At 41.7% G+C, this 14,469-nt stretch overlaps 1 protein-coding gene across 5 annotated transcripts in view; it reads right to left on the bottom strand.

Moving 5' to 3' along the window:
- Positions 1 to 12,928, bottom strand: part of ACVR1C (activin A receptor type 1C) — a 133,848-nt gene extending 120,920 nt beyond the window's left edge. For 4 of the 5 annotated variants that reach the window (XR_009545969.1, XM_060177905.1, XM_060177904.1 and 1 more), the window contains exon 1: positions 12,563 to 12,928. Coding sequence is in view for 3 of the 5 variants with exons in the window: in XM_060177905.1 (XP_060033888.1) it covers positions 12,563 to 12,635 (73 nt within the window). In the remaining 2 variants the exon portion in view is untranslated. Of the gene's footprint in view, positions 1 to 2,329; positions 2,848 to 12,562 lie in introns of those variants that run through there. The other variant, XM_007524296.3, reaches the window with a different exon arrangement.
- Between the last annotated feature and the right edge of the window lie 1,541 nt (positions 12,929 to 14,469).

Raw genomic sequence — 14,469 nt, 5'->3', positions numbered from 1 at the left:
TGATCCCTCTCCCACACAGCAGCCTAGATCAGCTCCAGTTGAGTTCTCTCCAACCCAGAGAGCACTAGCTCGGGAAGAAGTACCCTCAGGCTATCCCGGCACCTTCCAGCCCAGAGACTCGGTCTTGGTTAGACACCACCAAAAAGAGACACTTGAGCCCCAGTGGAAAGGACTGTATACTGTCATCTTAGCCACTGCCACGGCCCTGAAGGTGGATGGTATCAGCTCGTGGATCCACCACTCCCATGTCTGTGCAGCAGAGACAGAAGAGTTCAAGACCAGACACAACTCAATCTGTTCCCAAACACCCACTCAAGGTCAGGTTGGTCTGCTCGTGACTCTATATACTCTCTCCTGGTGACTCTAATCTTCGTTCCGGCTACTACTGCTCCTCACGCCCCACTGATACCGGGACAGTAGTCAGAAACAGAGATTGGCCCAAGATTGGGCCCTAAAAGTTACAAAAAGACAAGGGGGGGATGTGGGGCTGGAGGGGGGCCCCAAATATTGAGAGCAGCTGCTGGCCCGAGGCCAACTGTACCTTGTTTCATGTGGCTATTTCCACCTGTGCCCACTTTGTGATAACTATAAAAAGGTGGGACAAGAAGTGATCGAGGTCGCAGATTGTCCCCTTGCTTGGAAGGATGTCAGCGGCTGAATCTTAAGCTTCCCAATAAAGGCTCTTGCTATTGCATGTGATTCTGGTCTTCTTTGCGTGAGATCAGGACTCGAACTTCTGGGCATAATAGTTATTACATCATTTTTAAAAATATATCAGCTACAGCTTACAATGTAGCACTGATTAAAGTGGTAAGAGAGGTATCCTTGTCTGGTTCTCAATTTAGGGAAAGCACACAATTCTTCTCAGGTATGATTTTCTAAGGAAGTTCTTTATCACATTAAGAAAGTTCACTTCTGATGTTAGTTTGGTCAAGAGGTTTGATCACAGATACTTAATGTTGTTATCTGGTCCCCCATGCATCTGTTGATAAAGTCTTTTTTTGTTTGTTTGTTTTGTTTTTTTAGCCTAATGAACTGGTGAGCTTCAATATTAGACTTTTAAATGTTTTATTAGTCTTGAATTCCCAAGATAAACCCCACTTGGTTACTATATATTATCCTGCCATTATATTATTGAACTTTGCTGGCTCAGTTTTCCAGAGGATTTCGGTGTCTCTTGAGAGAAATTGGTGACTTATTTTCCATGGGAATATTTTTACTTAGTTTTTGTCTCAGTGTACAGCTGGTTATAAAATGAGTTGGAAAAGGTTTTCTTTAATTCCTTATTCTGGAAATGTGTTTAGAATAGATATTATTTACTTATTTATTTATTTATTGCCTCCAGGGTTATCGCAGGAGCTTGGTGCTAGCAGTACTAATCCACAGCTCCTGAAGGACATTTTCCCCCCATTTTCTTTTCTTTTTATTGGATAGAACTGAGAGAAACTGAGAAAGGAGGGGAATATAGAAAGGGAGAGAGAAACACATCTAAACCTGCTTCACTGCTTGTGAAGAGACCTCCCTGCAGGTGGGGAGCCAGGGGCTCAAACCAGGATCCTTGTGCTGGTCCTTGGGCTTCATACTATGTGCCCTTAGGCCACTGTGCCACTGCCTGACCCTCTAGACCAGATATTTCTGGCTAAATGTTTTCTATAGAATTCTCAAGTGAAGTCTCATGAGACTGAATCCTTTCACAGAGATTTTCACAATCTGGGTTGTGAAATTATAATAATAAAGTAGAGAGAGAAGAGTCTTAGTACTCCTTGAATGACCTTTGACATTTTTGACTTGTTAAGGAATTTGTTCATTTTGCCTAAATTCTAATTTGGAACAAAATTTTGCTGTAAATGTTTCCTTGTTTTTACTTATGTGGGGTGCAGTGGTATCCCTCCTCTCATGTTCAGTATCGATAGTCTGTGTCCTGCTACCTTTCGTTAAGTTCTGCTGGAAGGCAAAGCAATTCTCAAAGACTTATATTTATTAGGAAGAAAAGTTTCACTTTATGGGACACTCATACTCAACAACAATGTTTTCTAATGTTTTTTTTAATTTGTTTATTAGATAGAGACAGAAATGGAGAAGGGAGGGAGAGTTAGAGAAAGAGACAGAGAGACAGCTGCAGCCCTGCTTCACTACTCCTGAAGCTTTCTCCTTACAGGTGGGGACCAGGGGCTTGAACCTGGGTCCTTGCACTGTTAAACACACACTGTAATGTGTGTTTTAATCAGGTGTGCCACTGCCTGGCCCCAACTTTAGAGTTATTTTTTATAACATCCTGTAAGTGAACAGTGATCATGTCTAACTACACAACTATGACTGGAAGACTTACATGTAAGGCAAAGCTGGTCCTGTCATTCTCAGAGCTGGAACTTCCATGATGGACTCTAGCAGAATTCTCCTACTTGGCAAAGCACTTTTGGAGGCATCTATGTCTTTCCTGCTTCCTGCACCAGAGATCCCAGGCTCAGAGCCAACACTTCTAAAGCGGTAGAGAAATAACATAGGCTACCAAGAAAGCAGGGCTCGTCTACCACATGCTTCTCTTTCATGTGACCAACCTATTTGTTCTTGGAAAATCCCCATGCAGCCCCCTATAATATAAATTATTATTTCTAATGTTACTGTACTTGGATCTTTTGATTATTTGCTTCTCAGTGTTCTTGTCTGAAACAATACTCATAACTTCTTCCTCTATGACTTTACCTTAAGTAGTTTATAGGCTAGGTCTCACTGCCTTTGACACTAGCTGACATCTACTAAACACAGACTTCAGCACATAACATGTTCTCAATAAAGAGTTGAATCAATTGAGCTACAAATCCATCCTGGCTACACAAAAAGAATGCAAGTTTTCTAGGTGAATTTTGTCTCTTCTCTTTAAGCACTGTATCCTTGGCATCTAGATTGATTTCTAGTAAAAAGTAGGTCCTTAGTAACTATCTTGAGGTGAATCATTTCTATTGATCTTTTAGAAAAACTATTTTTGGGTTTCCTTCACTTTCGTTTCTAACTTCATTGATTTTCAATTTTTACTTTTATTGTGTCACTCCTTCTCTCTGCTTTGAGTTTATCACCTCTGCCTATGAACTCACTCTAGTCCTTTTTGTCAGTATAACCCACAATTTTATGTTTTCAATAAAAATATTGCTTAATTTTCTTTTGATTTCTACTTTTACAAGAGTAGAAGTGTGTTTACATGTTTCTTAATTTCCAAACATTGGATGATTTCCAGGTAAGTTCCCATTGTTGATTTCCAATTCATTTTTTTTATTTTATAAGAAGGAAATACTAGCAAAACCATAGGATAAGAGGGGTACAACTCCACATAATTCCCACCACCAGATCTCCATATCCCATCCCCTCCCCTGAAAGCTTTCCTATTCTTTAACCCTCTGGGAGCATGGACCCAAGGTCATTGTGAGATGCAGAAGGCGGAATATCTGGCTTCTGTAATTGCTTTCCTGCTGAACTTGGGCATTGACAGGTCGATTCATACTCCCAGCCTGCCTCTCTTTTCCTAGTGAGGCAGGGTTCTGGGGAATCAGAGCTCCAGGATACATTGGTGGGGTCATCTGTCCAGTTCATTTTTATGATGTTCAGAAAAAATACCCTGTGATTAAAATTGACTTAGAAACAGGCTGGGGGGTATGGATACATCAGCCAACACCCATGTCCAGTGGAGAAGTAATTACAGAAGCCAGAACTCCCACATTTTGCATTCCATAAAGATCTTTGTTTCATACTCTCAGAGGGATAAAGAATACAGAAGTTTCAAATGGAGAGGATGGGACACAGAACTCTGATTGTGGGAACTGTATAAAATTATACCCCTTATCTGTCTAGCTTTGTGGGTGGGTGACAGATGACCAGGGACTCATGGCTGAGGTGTACGCAGTATCTCTTTATTCATGCAGAACGCAATACAATCTAAGCCATCCTAAAACTAAAACTGAACTAAACTGAAAATCCTGTCCTTATATATACTTGCTACGTAGGGTGTAAACAGGATATGAAGTAGAGAGGGTGGAGCAAAAAGAGACTGGTGAAAATCAGAGTGTAACAAGGAGAGGGGGCAGAGAGGTGAGAATTTTACCACTGAACCACCAATGCCCTGGAGGGAGGGTGGTGTTTAGTAAACAGTGGTTTATGTAAATAGACCACAGCTTTAAGTGGGATCAAACCAATGGCATGCAGGCATGCCAGTGCTTAGTTAACAGTGGTTATGTAAATAGAATACAGTGTTAAGCAGGGGGGATTAAACCAAATGAAACAGAATGGGTTTTTAGGAGCAGAATTAGAAGCATACCAACAACCCCTGTTACCTTACAATCTTGTTTTTAATTATTAAAATTACTAATAATTTCAAAAGAGAATACTTTTGTTCTCTGATCAATAATATGGTGTGTCTTCATTAATATTTAATGTGTATTTTAAATTAATTCATATTCTACTGGTGGTGGTTTGGATGTCACAAAAATGTCAATTAGATGTAGTTGATTATAATTATTTTCCAGATCTATATATCCTTACTAATCTATCATCCATTATTCTCACCATTGTGAGAGTAGTGAAATTTTAAAATGTAATTATGGATTTGTCTATTTCTTTTTAAAATTCTTTTTTTAAATTTTTTTATTTTTATTTTTTTTTAATTTTTTATTTAAGAAAGGATTAATGAACAAAAACATAAGGTAGGAGGGGTACAACTCCACACAATTCCCACCACCAATATCCATAACCCACACCCTCCCGTGATAGCCCTCCCACTCTCTAGCCCTCTGGGAGCATGGACCCAGGGTCGTTGAGGGTTGCAGAAGGTAGAAGGTCTGGCTTCTGTAATTGCTTCCCCGCTGAACATGGGCATTGACTGGTTGGTCCATACTCCCTCTTTTTAAAATTCTAACAATTGTTATTTCATGCACATTATTAACTTGTGGTTAGGTGTATACACAGTTAAGATTATCATATCTGCTTGGTGAAGTGAGCCCTTTGCTGTTATAAAATATTCTTGCATCATTTCATTTTCTGAAGTCTTATTTTGTCAGTTGTTAAAATGGTAACTCAAGCTCTCTTACAACTAGTGTTTGCATGTTACAACTTTATTCATATTTACTTTTAATTAATTTCTATTTTAGTGTACATGTTATATTGAAAGTGAAGTATAGCATGTAGTAAAGGTAGATTTTTATTCCAATCTAACAGCCTTGATTTTTATATTTCTGTTTAAGCTACTTTTACAGTTGGAGTTCTCAAGAATGACTTCAATGTGGAAGCATTTGATTCTTCCCAATGTTAACACGCAAGTTGGAAATTTCAACAATCTTCTCTCAGTAACTCACAAATCAAGAAGACAGAATACAAGTAAAAATACAGAGATTTAAATTATCCCGCAAAACAATTTGACCTAATAACATTCGTAGAACACTCCACCTAACAACTGGAAAATGCCCATAATTTTCAGTCTTCCTGCTAGTGTACCCCACTGCTATGTTTTTTGGCTCATCCACTGTGATCTTAACCTCACTGGTTTGTTATTTCTTTCATATCACACATTTTCTGGCTTTGTTAAAGCTTTCTCCCACTGAATTCCTCATTTCCATCAGCATCCTTAGGAGCACAGTCTTGGTGTGCTCTTAAAGAAGTTTGCATAGTTCATTTAATTCGGGGTTTTCTTAAATATGCTGTTTTGTTTCAACAATATAGGTATTTTACTCTGCTTATTCATTGTTTTGATGCTTCATGAAGAACTTGACCTGAGTCTAGACTTGGACCTGGATATTAATAGTGACAATTCTATACATGGAATTGGAATCTGGACCTGAAAAGTCTTTGTAAATAAAATTTTATTGAAACACAGTAACATCTATTTGTTTATGAGATTTCTTTACTTATTTTTATATAATAGCAGAATTAGGTAGTTGTGACAGAGACTTTATGGACCACAAATCTAAACTATATACTATCTGCTTCTTTAAGAAAAATTTTGCCAATGATTTAAAGTGATAATTTAGGGAACTAGAAAAGCAAAGAATGAACAAAATGCAAATAAGTTGAAGAGAAGAAATAACTGAAAATAATTCAATAAGACTAAAAGCTGTTTATTTGGAAGAAAACAGTAACATTAACAAACCTCCAGTTAAACTGACCAAGTGCAAATAAGGAAAAATCAAATCCTCAATATCAGAATCAGCACTAGAAATCCTATAGATATTAAAAAAGTAATAAAGAAGTAATTCAAAAAATGATGACAATATCTTTGAAGAAGAGTTGAATAAAGGCATTTCTAAAGGAGCACCTTCATCTACCTTTGGCTAAAAATACTCAGTACTATTCAAGAAGTCCATCTGCAGTAACAAAGTCTACTTTCTTCTCCATGCAAATAGAACACCTCACAAAATAGTATAGCTAGAAAACACTTGAAATATTTCTTCAGTTACATGTATTTCTTTTTCTCTAACCCTGCTTTCGACCACTAAATAAAGTATTGATTTTAGTCAATCATTGCACTGAATGAAAAATTTGATAAAGTGAACCTAATCAAAGATGTAATATCTATTTCATCTCTCTCTCTCTCTCCTCATCCCAATATAAGGGTGACAAAACAGATAGGAAGAAAATGTATATGTTTCAATTTCAAAATTATAGCATCCTAATCATTTTCCCAAAGTGAAAAGTTCAATGAAAAAGTAGACTGATCTAATTTGGGATGCTTAAGTCACAGGAAAATTTAAATTATTTTTTAAAATGTAATAAGCCAAGCTCTTGAGTCATATTGAATGATTCATCCATGAATTCATGAGAGGATTAATTTAAAACAGTTCCAAAAGAAACTGTATCTTCACATACCTACTCGGAAAAAATAATAATAAGAGAACAACAGAAAAGCTAATTCCAGAAGAGAAAAAGTCAAGCATCAGGACAGAGCGAAGGCTTATTAGCCTACTGACTAATGCAAGCAGATGCCTCCAAGAGGCAGCTAAAAAGCCAGGGAGCATCCCCTAACCAAGAGCAGAATGTGGAACTCCATGAAAATCAAGTCTCCTTGTCTGCTTCACACTCCATACTCCTACTCACCTCCTTCCTTCTTTCACTTTTTTTTTTTTAATTTTTTATTTAAGAAAGGATTAGTGAACAAAAGCATAAGGTAGGAGGGGTACAACTCCACACAATTCCCAACACCCAATCCCCATAACCCACCCCCTCCCCTGATAGCTTTCCCATTCTCTATCCCTCTGGGAGCATGGACTCAGGGTCGTTGAAGGATGCAGAAGGTAGAAGGTCTGGCTTCTGTAATTGCTTCCCCGCTGAACATGGGCGTTGACTGGTCGGTCCATACCCCCAGTCTGCCTCTCTCTTTCCCTAGTAGGGTGTGACTCTGGGGAAGCTGAGCTCCAGGACATATTGGTGGGGTCTTCAATCCAGGGAAGCCTAGCCAGCTTTCCCACTCTATCCCTCTGGGAGCATGGACCCAGGGTCATTGTGGGTTGTAGAAGGTGGAAGGTCTGGCTTCTTTAATTGCTTCCCCACTGAACATGGGCGTTGACTGGTTGGTCCATACTCCCAGACTGCCCAGAGAGTAATTCTTATCTCTCTCACGCGTCTATTTTTGTCGAAACTCATGGTAGGTACACATCCTTCTACATATACCTCTCAGTCACTTTGGAAGCAGCTGACATATTCTGAGCAGAAAAAAATGGGAGTGACCCACTCACAGATGCCTACAAGGATAAGAAGAGCTTGAATAAATGAACTTCTAAGAAACAAGGACAAGGGCTGGGCTGTAGTGCACTGGAAAAGTGCACAATTACAGGGTGCAAGGACCTGGGTTCAAGCCTTCAGTCCATCCTTATATGCAAGGAGAAGCTTCATGAGCAGTGAAGTGGTGTTGCAGGTATCTCGCTCTCTCTCTGTCTTTCTCAGGTCTCTCTCTTTATTTCTTCATCAAGGAAGCTTCCCTTGGTTTCTCTCTATCTCTATCCAATAAATAGTTTTTTAAGTTTAAAAAACAAATAAGGACATAAAAACAAGTCTACACTTCTGCTTCTAATGAACAAGTCAAGAACAGATGCAACAAATCTCACTATACTATCTCTCTCCTTTAAGACATATCATATTTCTTAGGAAAATAAGTTTTGGGGGGCCAAACAGTGGTGCACCTGGTTGAGCACACACATTACAGTGCAAAAGGACCCAGGTTTGAGCCCCTGGTCCCCTACAGGGGGGAATTTTCATGAGTGGTGAATCAGGGCTGCAGGTGTCTCTCTGTCTCTCTCCCTCTCTATCTCTCCTTCCCCCTGATCTCTGGCTGTCTCTATCCAATAAATAAAGATAATTTTTAAAAATTAAAAAAAGAAAAATAGGTCTTTGCACATATAGAAAACAGAGATACTCAGTATGAAAGCATGTGATGTCACTGGTTGAAGCCACTATGCTATACTTACTTACCTACTTATTTTATTTATTTTTCCTCCATAGTCATCTCTGGGGCTCAGTGCTAGCACCACAAATCCACTGCTTCTGATAGCCTTTTTTTTCCATTTTACTGGATATAATAGAAATTGAGAGGGGGAGGTTCACCACTCGTGAAGCATTCCCCCTCCAGGTGGGGAACAGAGGCTCAAACCCAGGTCTCGCATGGCTCTTTGAGATTAGTACTATGTGCACTTAGCCTGGTGTATGAATGACTGGCCCCACCACTGGATTTCCTTAATGTTGGCTTGCCAGATAACAATCAGAATGTTCCTCCAGTTAAATCATGTTTAAGCTGTAATTGATTTTTAATATATATGCGTCCCACATCTTATTTGTAACATACCAAAGATTATCTGTTTGTCTGAAATGTAAATCTAAGTGAATGTGTTGCAATTTGCTAAATGTGAAAACCTACCAATTTTTTCTTTAAAATCATCTGTAAATGCCCTTGATTTCCCTTTTTTTTTTTTGGTTCTTCAGTGTAGATTTATCCCCATCCTCCAGACTCCTAAGCCCACTACTTATATGGCATCACCTATCCCAGGTTACCAGCGGGGAGAGTCAACTCCACACGCTCAGAGCTAAGCACCAGCAACCTGCCTGAACCCTGTTGCTCCTGGGCCTGGGCCTCCAACAGCCAGTCACACTAGCTAAGGAGCAACCCTTGCAAGACAGCTCAGAAATGTGGCATGACCTTTGTTCCTCTTTCTCTTATATCTCAAATTTTAAAAAATATATATTTATTTCATAAGAGTGGGGGAGGGGCAAGAGAATGGCAGAGGTCAAATAGCACTCATGTATTTGCAGTGTTATGGATCAAACCCAGGCCTCAATGAGGCCTGCTCCCTGTCACAGAGCCACCTCCCCATCTCCCCCAGTGCTCACATTCTTTGTTCTCGTACATGTATAGCTGAAGGAACTCTCTAATTAATGCTTCTGTCTGTTGGAAGCTAGGTAAATTATCCAGGCAGAAAAGTCAGTGAAGAAATAGAGCCTACAAGGATGGGTGGTGACACACCTGGTTAAGTGCACTTATTATAGTGCACAAGAGCTCAGGTTCAAGCCCCCGGTCCCCACCTGTAGGGAGAAAACTTCCTGAGTGGTGAAGCAGGGCTGCAGGTGTCTCTCTGTCTCTCTCATTCTCTATCTTCCCTTCCCCTCTCAATTTCTGTCTGTGGCTAACCAATAAATAAATAAATAAATCTAATAATAAAAATTTAAATTAAAAAGTCTATTTCAACGAAAGAAAGAAAGAAAAAGAGAAAGAAAGAAAGAAAGAAAGAAAGAAAGAAAGAAAGAAAGAAAGAGAAAGGAAGGAAGGAAGGAAGGAAGGATTACCACCACCCCCAACTCCTAGGTTGTTTCTGCTGTGTTGAAGGAGTCTCTTCCTGGAACCAGGGCACCTCTGGCCACAGTTAGGTAATATCCACCAAGAGACCTGCTCTCCAGGAGGGCAAAGGTGGCAACAGCTCCACATTCTCAGCCCAGTCATCTCCAAGCTTTCCCTTTCACTCCCACCACACCTTCAAAGCTATGAGGGATGTTAGCTAGTGGGATAGGGAACCTTCCTGCCTGGAACACCCACTGTGGTTCTGACATGAAACAGCTTTTCACTTTGATTCCAGTTCGAGATTCTCAATCCTAACTCTCAGCCAGGAAACAATATGAAGTGAGTAGAGAATGCACACTACAAACCTATATGATTCCCACAACCCTGCTCCGGAGTTGAGACAGTTTCTGGAATGTCTGCGGCACCTGGCAAATGTTGGAAGGGCACACCAGGTCTTTCTTGCCAGACACAGAGGAACCAGGTGGCCACACTGATGCAGCCTATTTGTTTTTAAAGCTAGTCCAGACCAATGAATATTTTCTTTTTAAGTTTCCAGCAAATATTCCTCTCTGAGACTCCAAGTTGCTCACCAACGAACATGGTTTTCTACTCTGCTATTAGTAAGGCAGGCAAGATAACAGAGGAGCCCTGGAAGAACAAATAGGCTTGTTGACTGGGTCCTCTATGTCTTCAGGTAGGGCCAGTCGAAGGTCAGAAGCTCAGCAGAAGAGACACGCTGTCAGGTGGTTTCCTGTCTTTCATTTTGCTATCACTGTGTCATGGACAACTTCTCACCTAACATGTCAACAAGGACATGCTCAGGACTTCAAAGATGGTTAACTGTGTTAACTGGTTAAAAAAATAAATAAATAAATAAATAACTCAAAAAATGTAACTTAACACATGATAAAAGCTATCAAAAAAGATGAAATAAATATACTACCTCAGAATCCTCTACCAAATGATTATTTGTATAGAGAGGAAGATCAAAACATGCAGACAGCAATAAATATTGCTCTGTAAGACGAGAAGTATGTTTTCATTAAAATAAAATTAAATTGAAAATTAATGCATTCAACACAGAAAAAGTTTTACTGAGCACAAAGTATGCATGCCTGAGCCACCCAAAACCAAATCTAATCCCTGGCACATAAATCTCTCAAAAAGCATAGAACATCTCATTGTAAAAATTCCATTTTAATAAGTATTTGTCTATACTCTTGCCACACTATCTCCAACTGAGGCATTTTCAACATTCACAACTTGAAGAACACCCAACAAAACTTAAGTGGCTGATGCATTTTCCCCCACATTTGAACATCTAGAGTGCTGGAGCCTTCTAAAGAAATAGATGGGGGTAGCAGAAGTTGCTATGACCAAGGCACCTGAAATTCCCTTAAGCTTTTATCTTTTAATAATAAACAGACCTTTCAAGCCAGGTAAAAGATTTTACCTATTTTTAAATGTCTGCAGCTAAATTATTTGGTTCCCTAAAGTATAAAAAAAAAAAAAAAAGCCCACAGGCAACATGCAGGGTGAGCTCAGTTACAACCATGTTATGTACAAGGCTTGCTCCCCACTCCCCATGTGCCCTCTAAGACCAGCAAGAACACATCTGAGTACTGGGACTTCCTGGAATTTCTCTGGTATCTTATAAAGACTTCCCATTGATGAATTTATTAACTCTAGGAACAAAATGTTCACTCTAGCCTATCATCTTCCTGAACTCTCTGGGTAATCGCTATCCTGAAAGGCTGTCTTTTCAAACGTACTTGAAATATTTTTACTGGTTATCAGTTGATCTCTTCTGACTTTGCATATTGATTTAAAGATTCTCTCCAGAAATCTATTTACACATGACATTTAAAACACCCCCTGCATGTGCCACTAAGAAGGAAATTGCCGCCCTGGGTTACTGCTCTGAATGCCAAACAAATTGTCACCTAGGAAAACAGATGTCCATCACAAACAACTTGGGGCAAAGTACAGCCTTACTGAAGAATGCCACGTTTTTGTTTGCAACTATCCTCACCCTCCCGCTTGCTTGCAATGTTTAAAGACACTTAGCAAGGGGCCTCATCTTGGTGTCCTTTACCCAAAGTGAAGATGTCTAAGTGGAAAGAGCTTTACAGTTAAGGGATTTTTTCATTGCCACCTACCCTGCTTTCCTGTTAAATTGTGTAAAGAAACGTGTGGTGTCTAGCTCGAGGGCAAGGCTCTATTTAACCTATCAAGGCACAGACCTGTTATAAACTCTGGGGCGCTTGCCAGATTATTTCCCCCCTGCAACTCTTAATAAAGTCAGTACCTCGAAAGCAACCTGCTTTGCTAAGCCCAGAGACTTCCGCTCCTGCCCTGCCTGCAGAGCTTGGCACCCAGCTTTTGAGGTCCCCTGGCTTCTAGGAATCTCCGGAGCCTTGCTCCCCCTCCTCCCAGGCCACCAGGCCGCTGAGCGTCCCCAGAGCTCCTGCAAAGAGATCCCACCACTGACCCCCAGCCTCACGCAGCCGAGTGCACACCAGACACTCGGCCCAAACTGTCACCCAACAGATGCTCAAAGCCCCCACACCTGCCTGCCTCTCTCTCTCTCTCTCTCTCCCCCCCCCCCGACTCCCTCCCCCCCTCTTCCCTCTCCCTCTCCCTTTCCCTCTCCCTCCTTTTCCCTCCCTCTCACTGTCTCCCTCAGTTAGTTTGGAGTACCCTCTTTCCAGTGCCCAGTGCACCCACAGAGTCTCCAGACTCCGCCTGGGCCCTTCCTACCTGCCGAGAGGGCAGCGGACCCCGCGAGCAGCAGTAGAGCCGGGCAGAGCGCGGCGCCCAGGGAGCGGGACATGGCGCAGGTGGAGCTGGAAACCCTTGCGGGGCTGCGGGGCTCCCGCGATGCTGGAGTCCCCGGGATTCGGGAGTTTCAGGGGTGCCAGGATTTCCAGGGTACTGTCCGGAAGTCCCCGGGGTGCAAAAATATCCAGAGTCTCTGCGGTGTGGGTGTCGCGGTGTGCAGGGGTCCCAGGGTGCAAGGTTTCCAGAATGAAGGGTGCAGAAGTCCAGGAGTCCAGAAATGCAGGAGTCCCGGAGTGCAGGAATTCCAAGGTGTGAGCGTCCTGGGTGCAGAGTCAGGGTGCTGGAGGCTGAGCCCCGCCCTCCAGAACTGCGCCGCGATTCTGGTTCTGACCCTCCTCCGCCCCCCCCCCCCCCCGTGGTGTCCCTCCTGTCACCCGCCTTCAGCCTCCCTGGAGGAGGGATAGAAGGGCAGAGCCCGCCCCTGCCAAGCCTCCGCCCTGTTCCAGGGCCCTCACCTCCCCTCTGCGCCCTCCTCACTCCCCCCACCCCAGCTGGGAAGACTGCATAATGGTTCTGCAAAAGCCTCTCCTGCCAGAGGCTCCAAGGTCCCATGTTCAATCCCCTGCACCACCACAAAACAGAGCTGAGCAGGGTTCTGGCCTATCTCTCTGTATCTCTCTCTCATTAAAATAAAGTAGAGTGGTGCCTTTCGGGGTCTCTCTCTGGTTTGGGGTGATCTCCAGGGGAAAGGTAACGGACTGGTTCTTTCTCGCTCACGACAGGTGTGACACGAAGTAAAAGACACCAGGGAGCTCCTCAGCGTGGTAACTCAGAACTCAGAACTCGTTTATTAGCTAGGTGGACATGAGTTAAATAGAAAAACAAACGAAGGGAATATTACTGAAATATGTCAGAAATTATAGGTTTCTTAACGGTCGGTATGCCCCTAAGGTAGGGGGCTGGTATGACAGGAATTGATGAGATACAAGACAGTTATTCTCCATGACACAAGCAACTTAATTATCCAAAGGTATTTGAGAGAAGCATAGGGGTTAAACCTATAGGGTGAGACAGAGAGAAGATGGATATCAAAAAGCCATATAGTTTGGAATTTCTGTTGTCTGGGGTCTGAGGTGTGTGATGAAGTGTGTGATAAGGTGTGTTCTTCTGTGATCACAAGGTAACTTTGAATAAGTGAATCTGCGGCCATGTGGCCTGCAGTTAATGGAAGGAAGTACTGGGGTTTCTGTCAAGAAGGAAAGAACCAAGTCTGAGTTTCGCCCCTTATGCTCACCTCGGTTGAGAGAGACATACCAAGAGGTTATCTTCTCAGACCTCCATCCAAGGACAAGGGGTGGTTCTCCCTAAGCTCTATCAGGCTTACACATAGTCCCAACAGGTGCCAGGTGGTGGCAAACCTGGTTGAGTACACATGTTTCAGTGCACAAGGACCCCAAGCCAAGCACCTTTGGGGATGGGAGGAAGCTTCACAAGTGGTGAAGTAGGACTGCAGGTGTCTCTCTGTCTTTCTCCCACTCTTTCTTCCCATATCCCTCTTGATTTCTCTGTCTCTATCTAAATAAATAAATAAATAAAATATTAAAACAAAAGAAATCTTTAAAAAGAAAAATGAAAAACTATAAGGGTAATGTTACAAATTAAGAGAAAGTAGCATACATTCAGTTCACATATATAGTCTTGCATTAAAAAATAAATGGGATTATTTTAACGTGATGAAAAAACAAACTCAGAATCCAGTACTGGTGTGACTGTGACTGACTGATAGGAGGCTCCCTGAAAAGCGGCCATGACTGTCAAAAATTGTTTTGGCTTTTTCTCTAAGTCTTTCTGAGCACCAGGGTGAGGGTGGGCTGCATCACAGAACT

This window comes from Erinaceus europaeus, chromosome 18 (genome assembly GCF_950295315.1).
Source record: "Erinaceus europaeus chromosome 18, mEriEur2.1, whole genome shotgun sequence".
Lineage (NCBI taxonomy): Eukaryota > Metazoa > Chordata > Mammalia > Eulipotyphla > Erinaceidae > Erinaceus > Erinaceus europaeus.
Note: the sequence above shows the minus strand (reverse complement) of the source record. Positions and strands in the feature narration are given on the sequence as shown.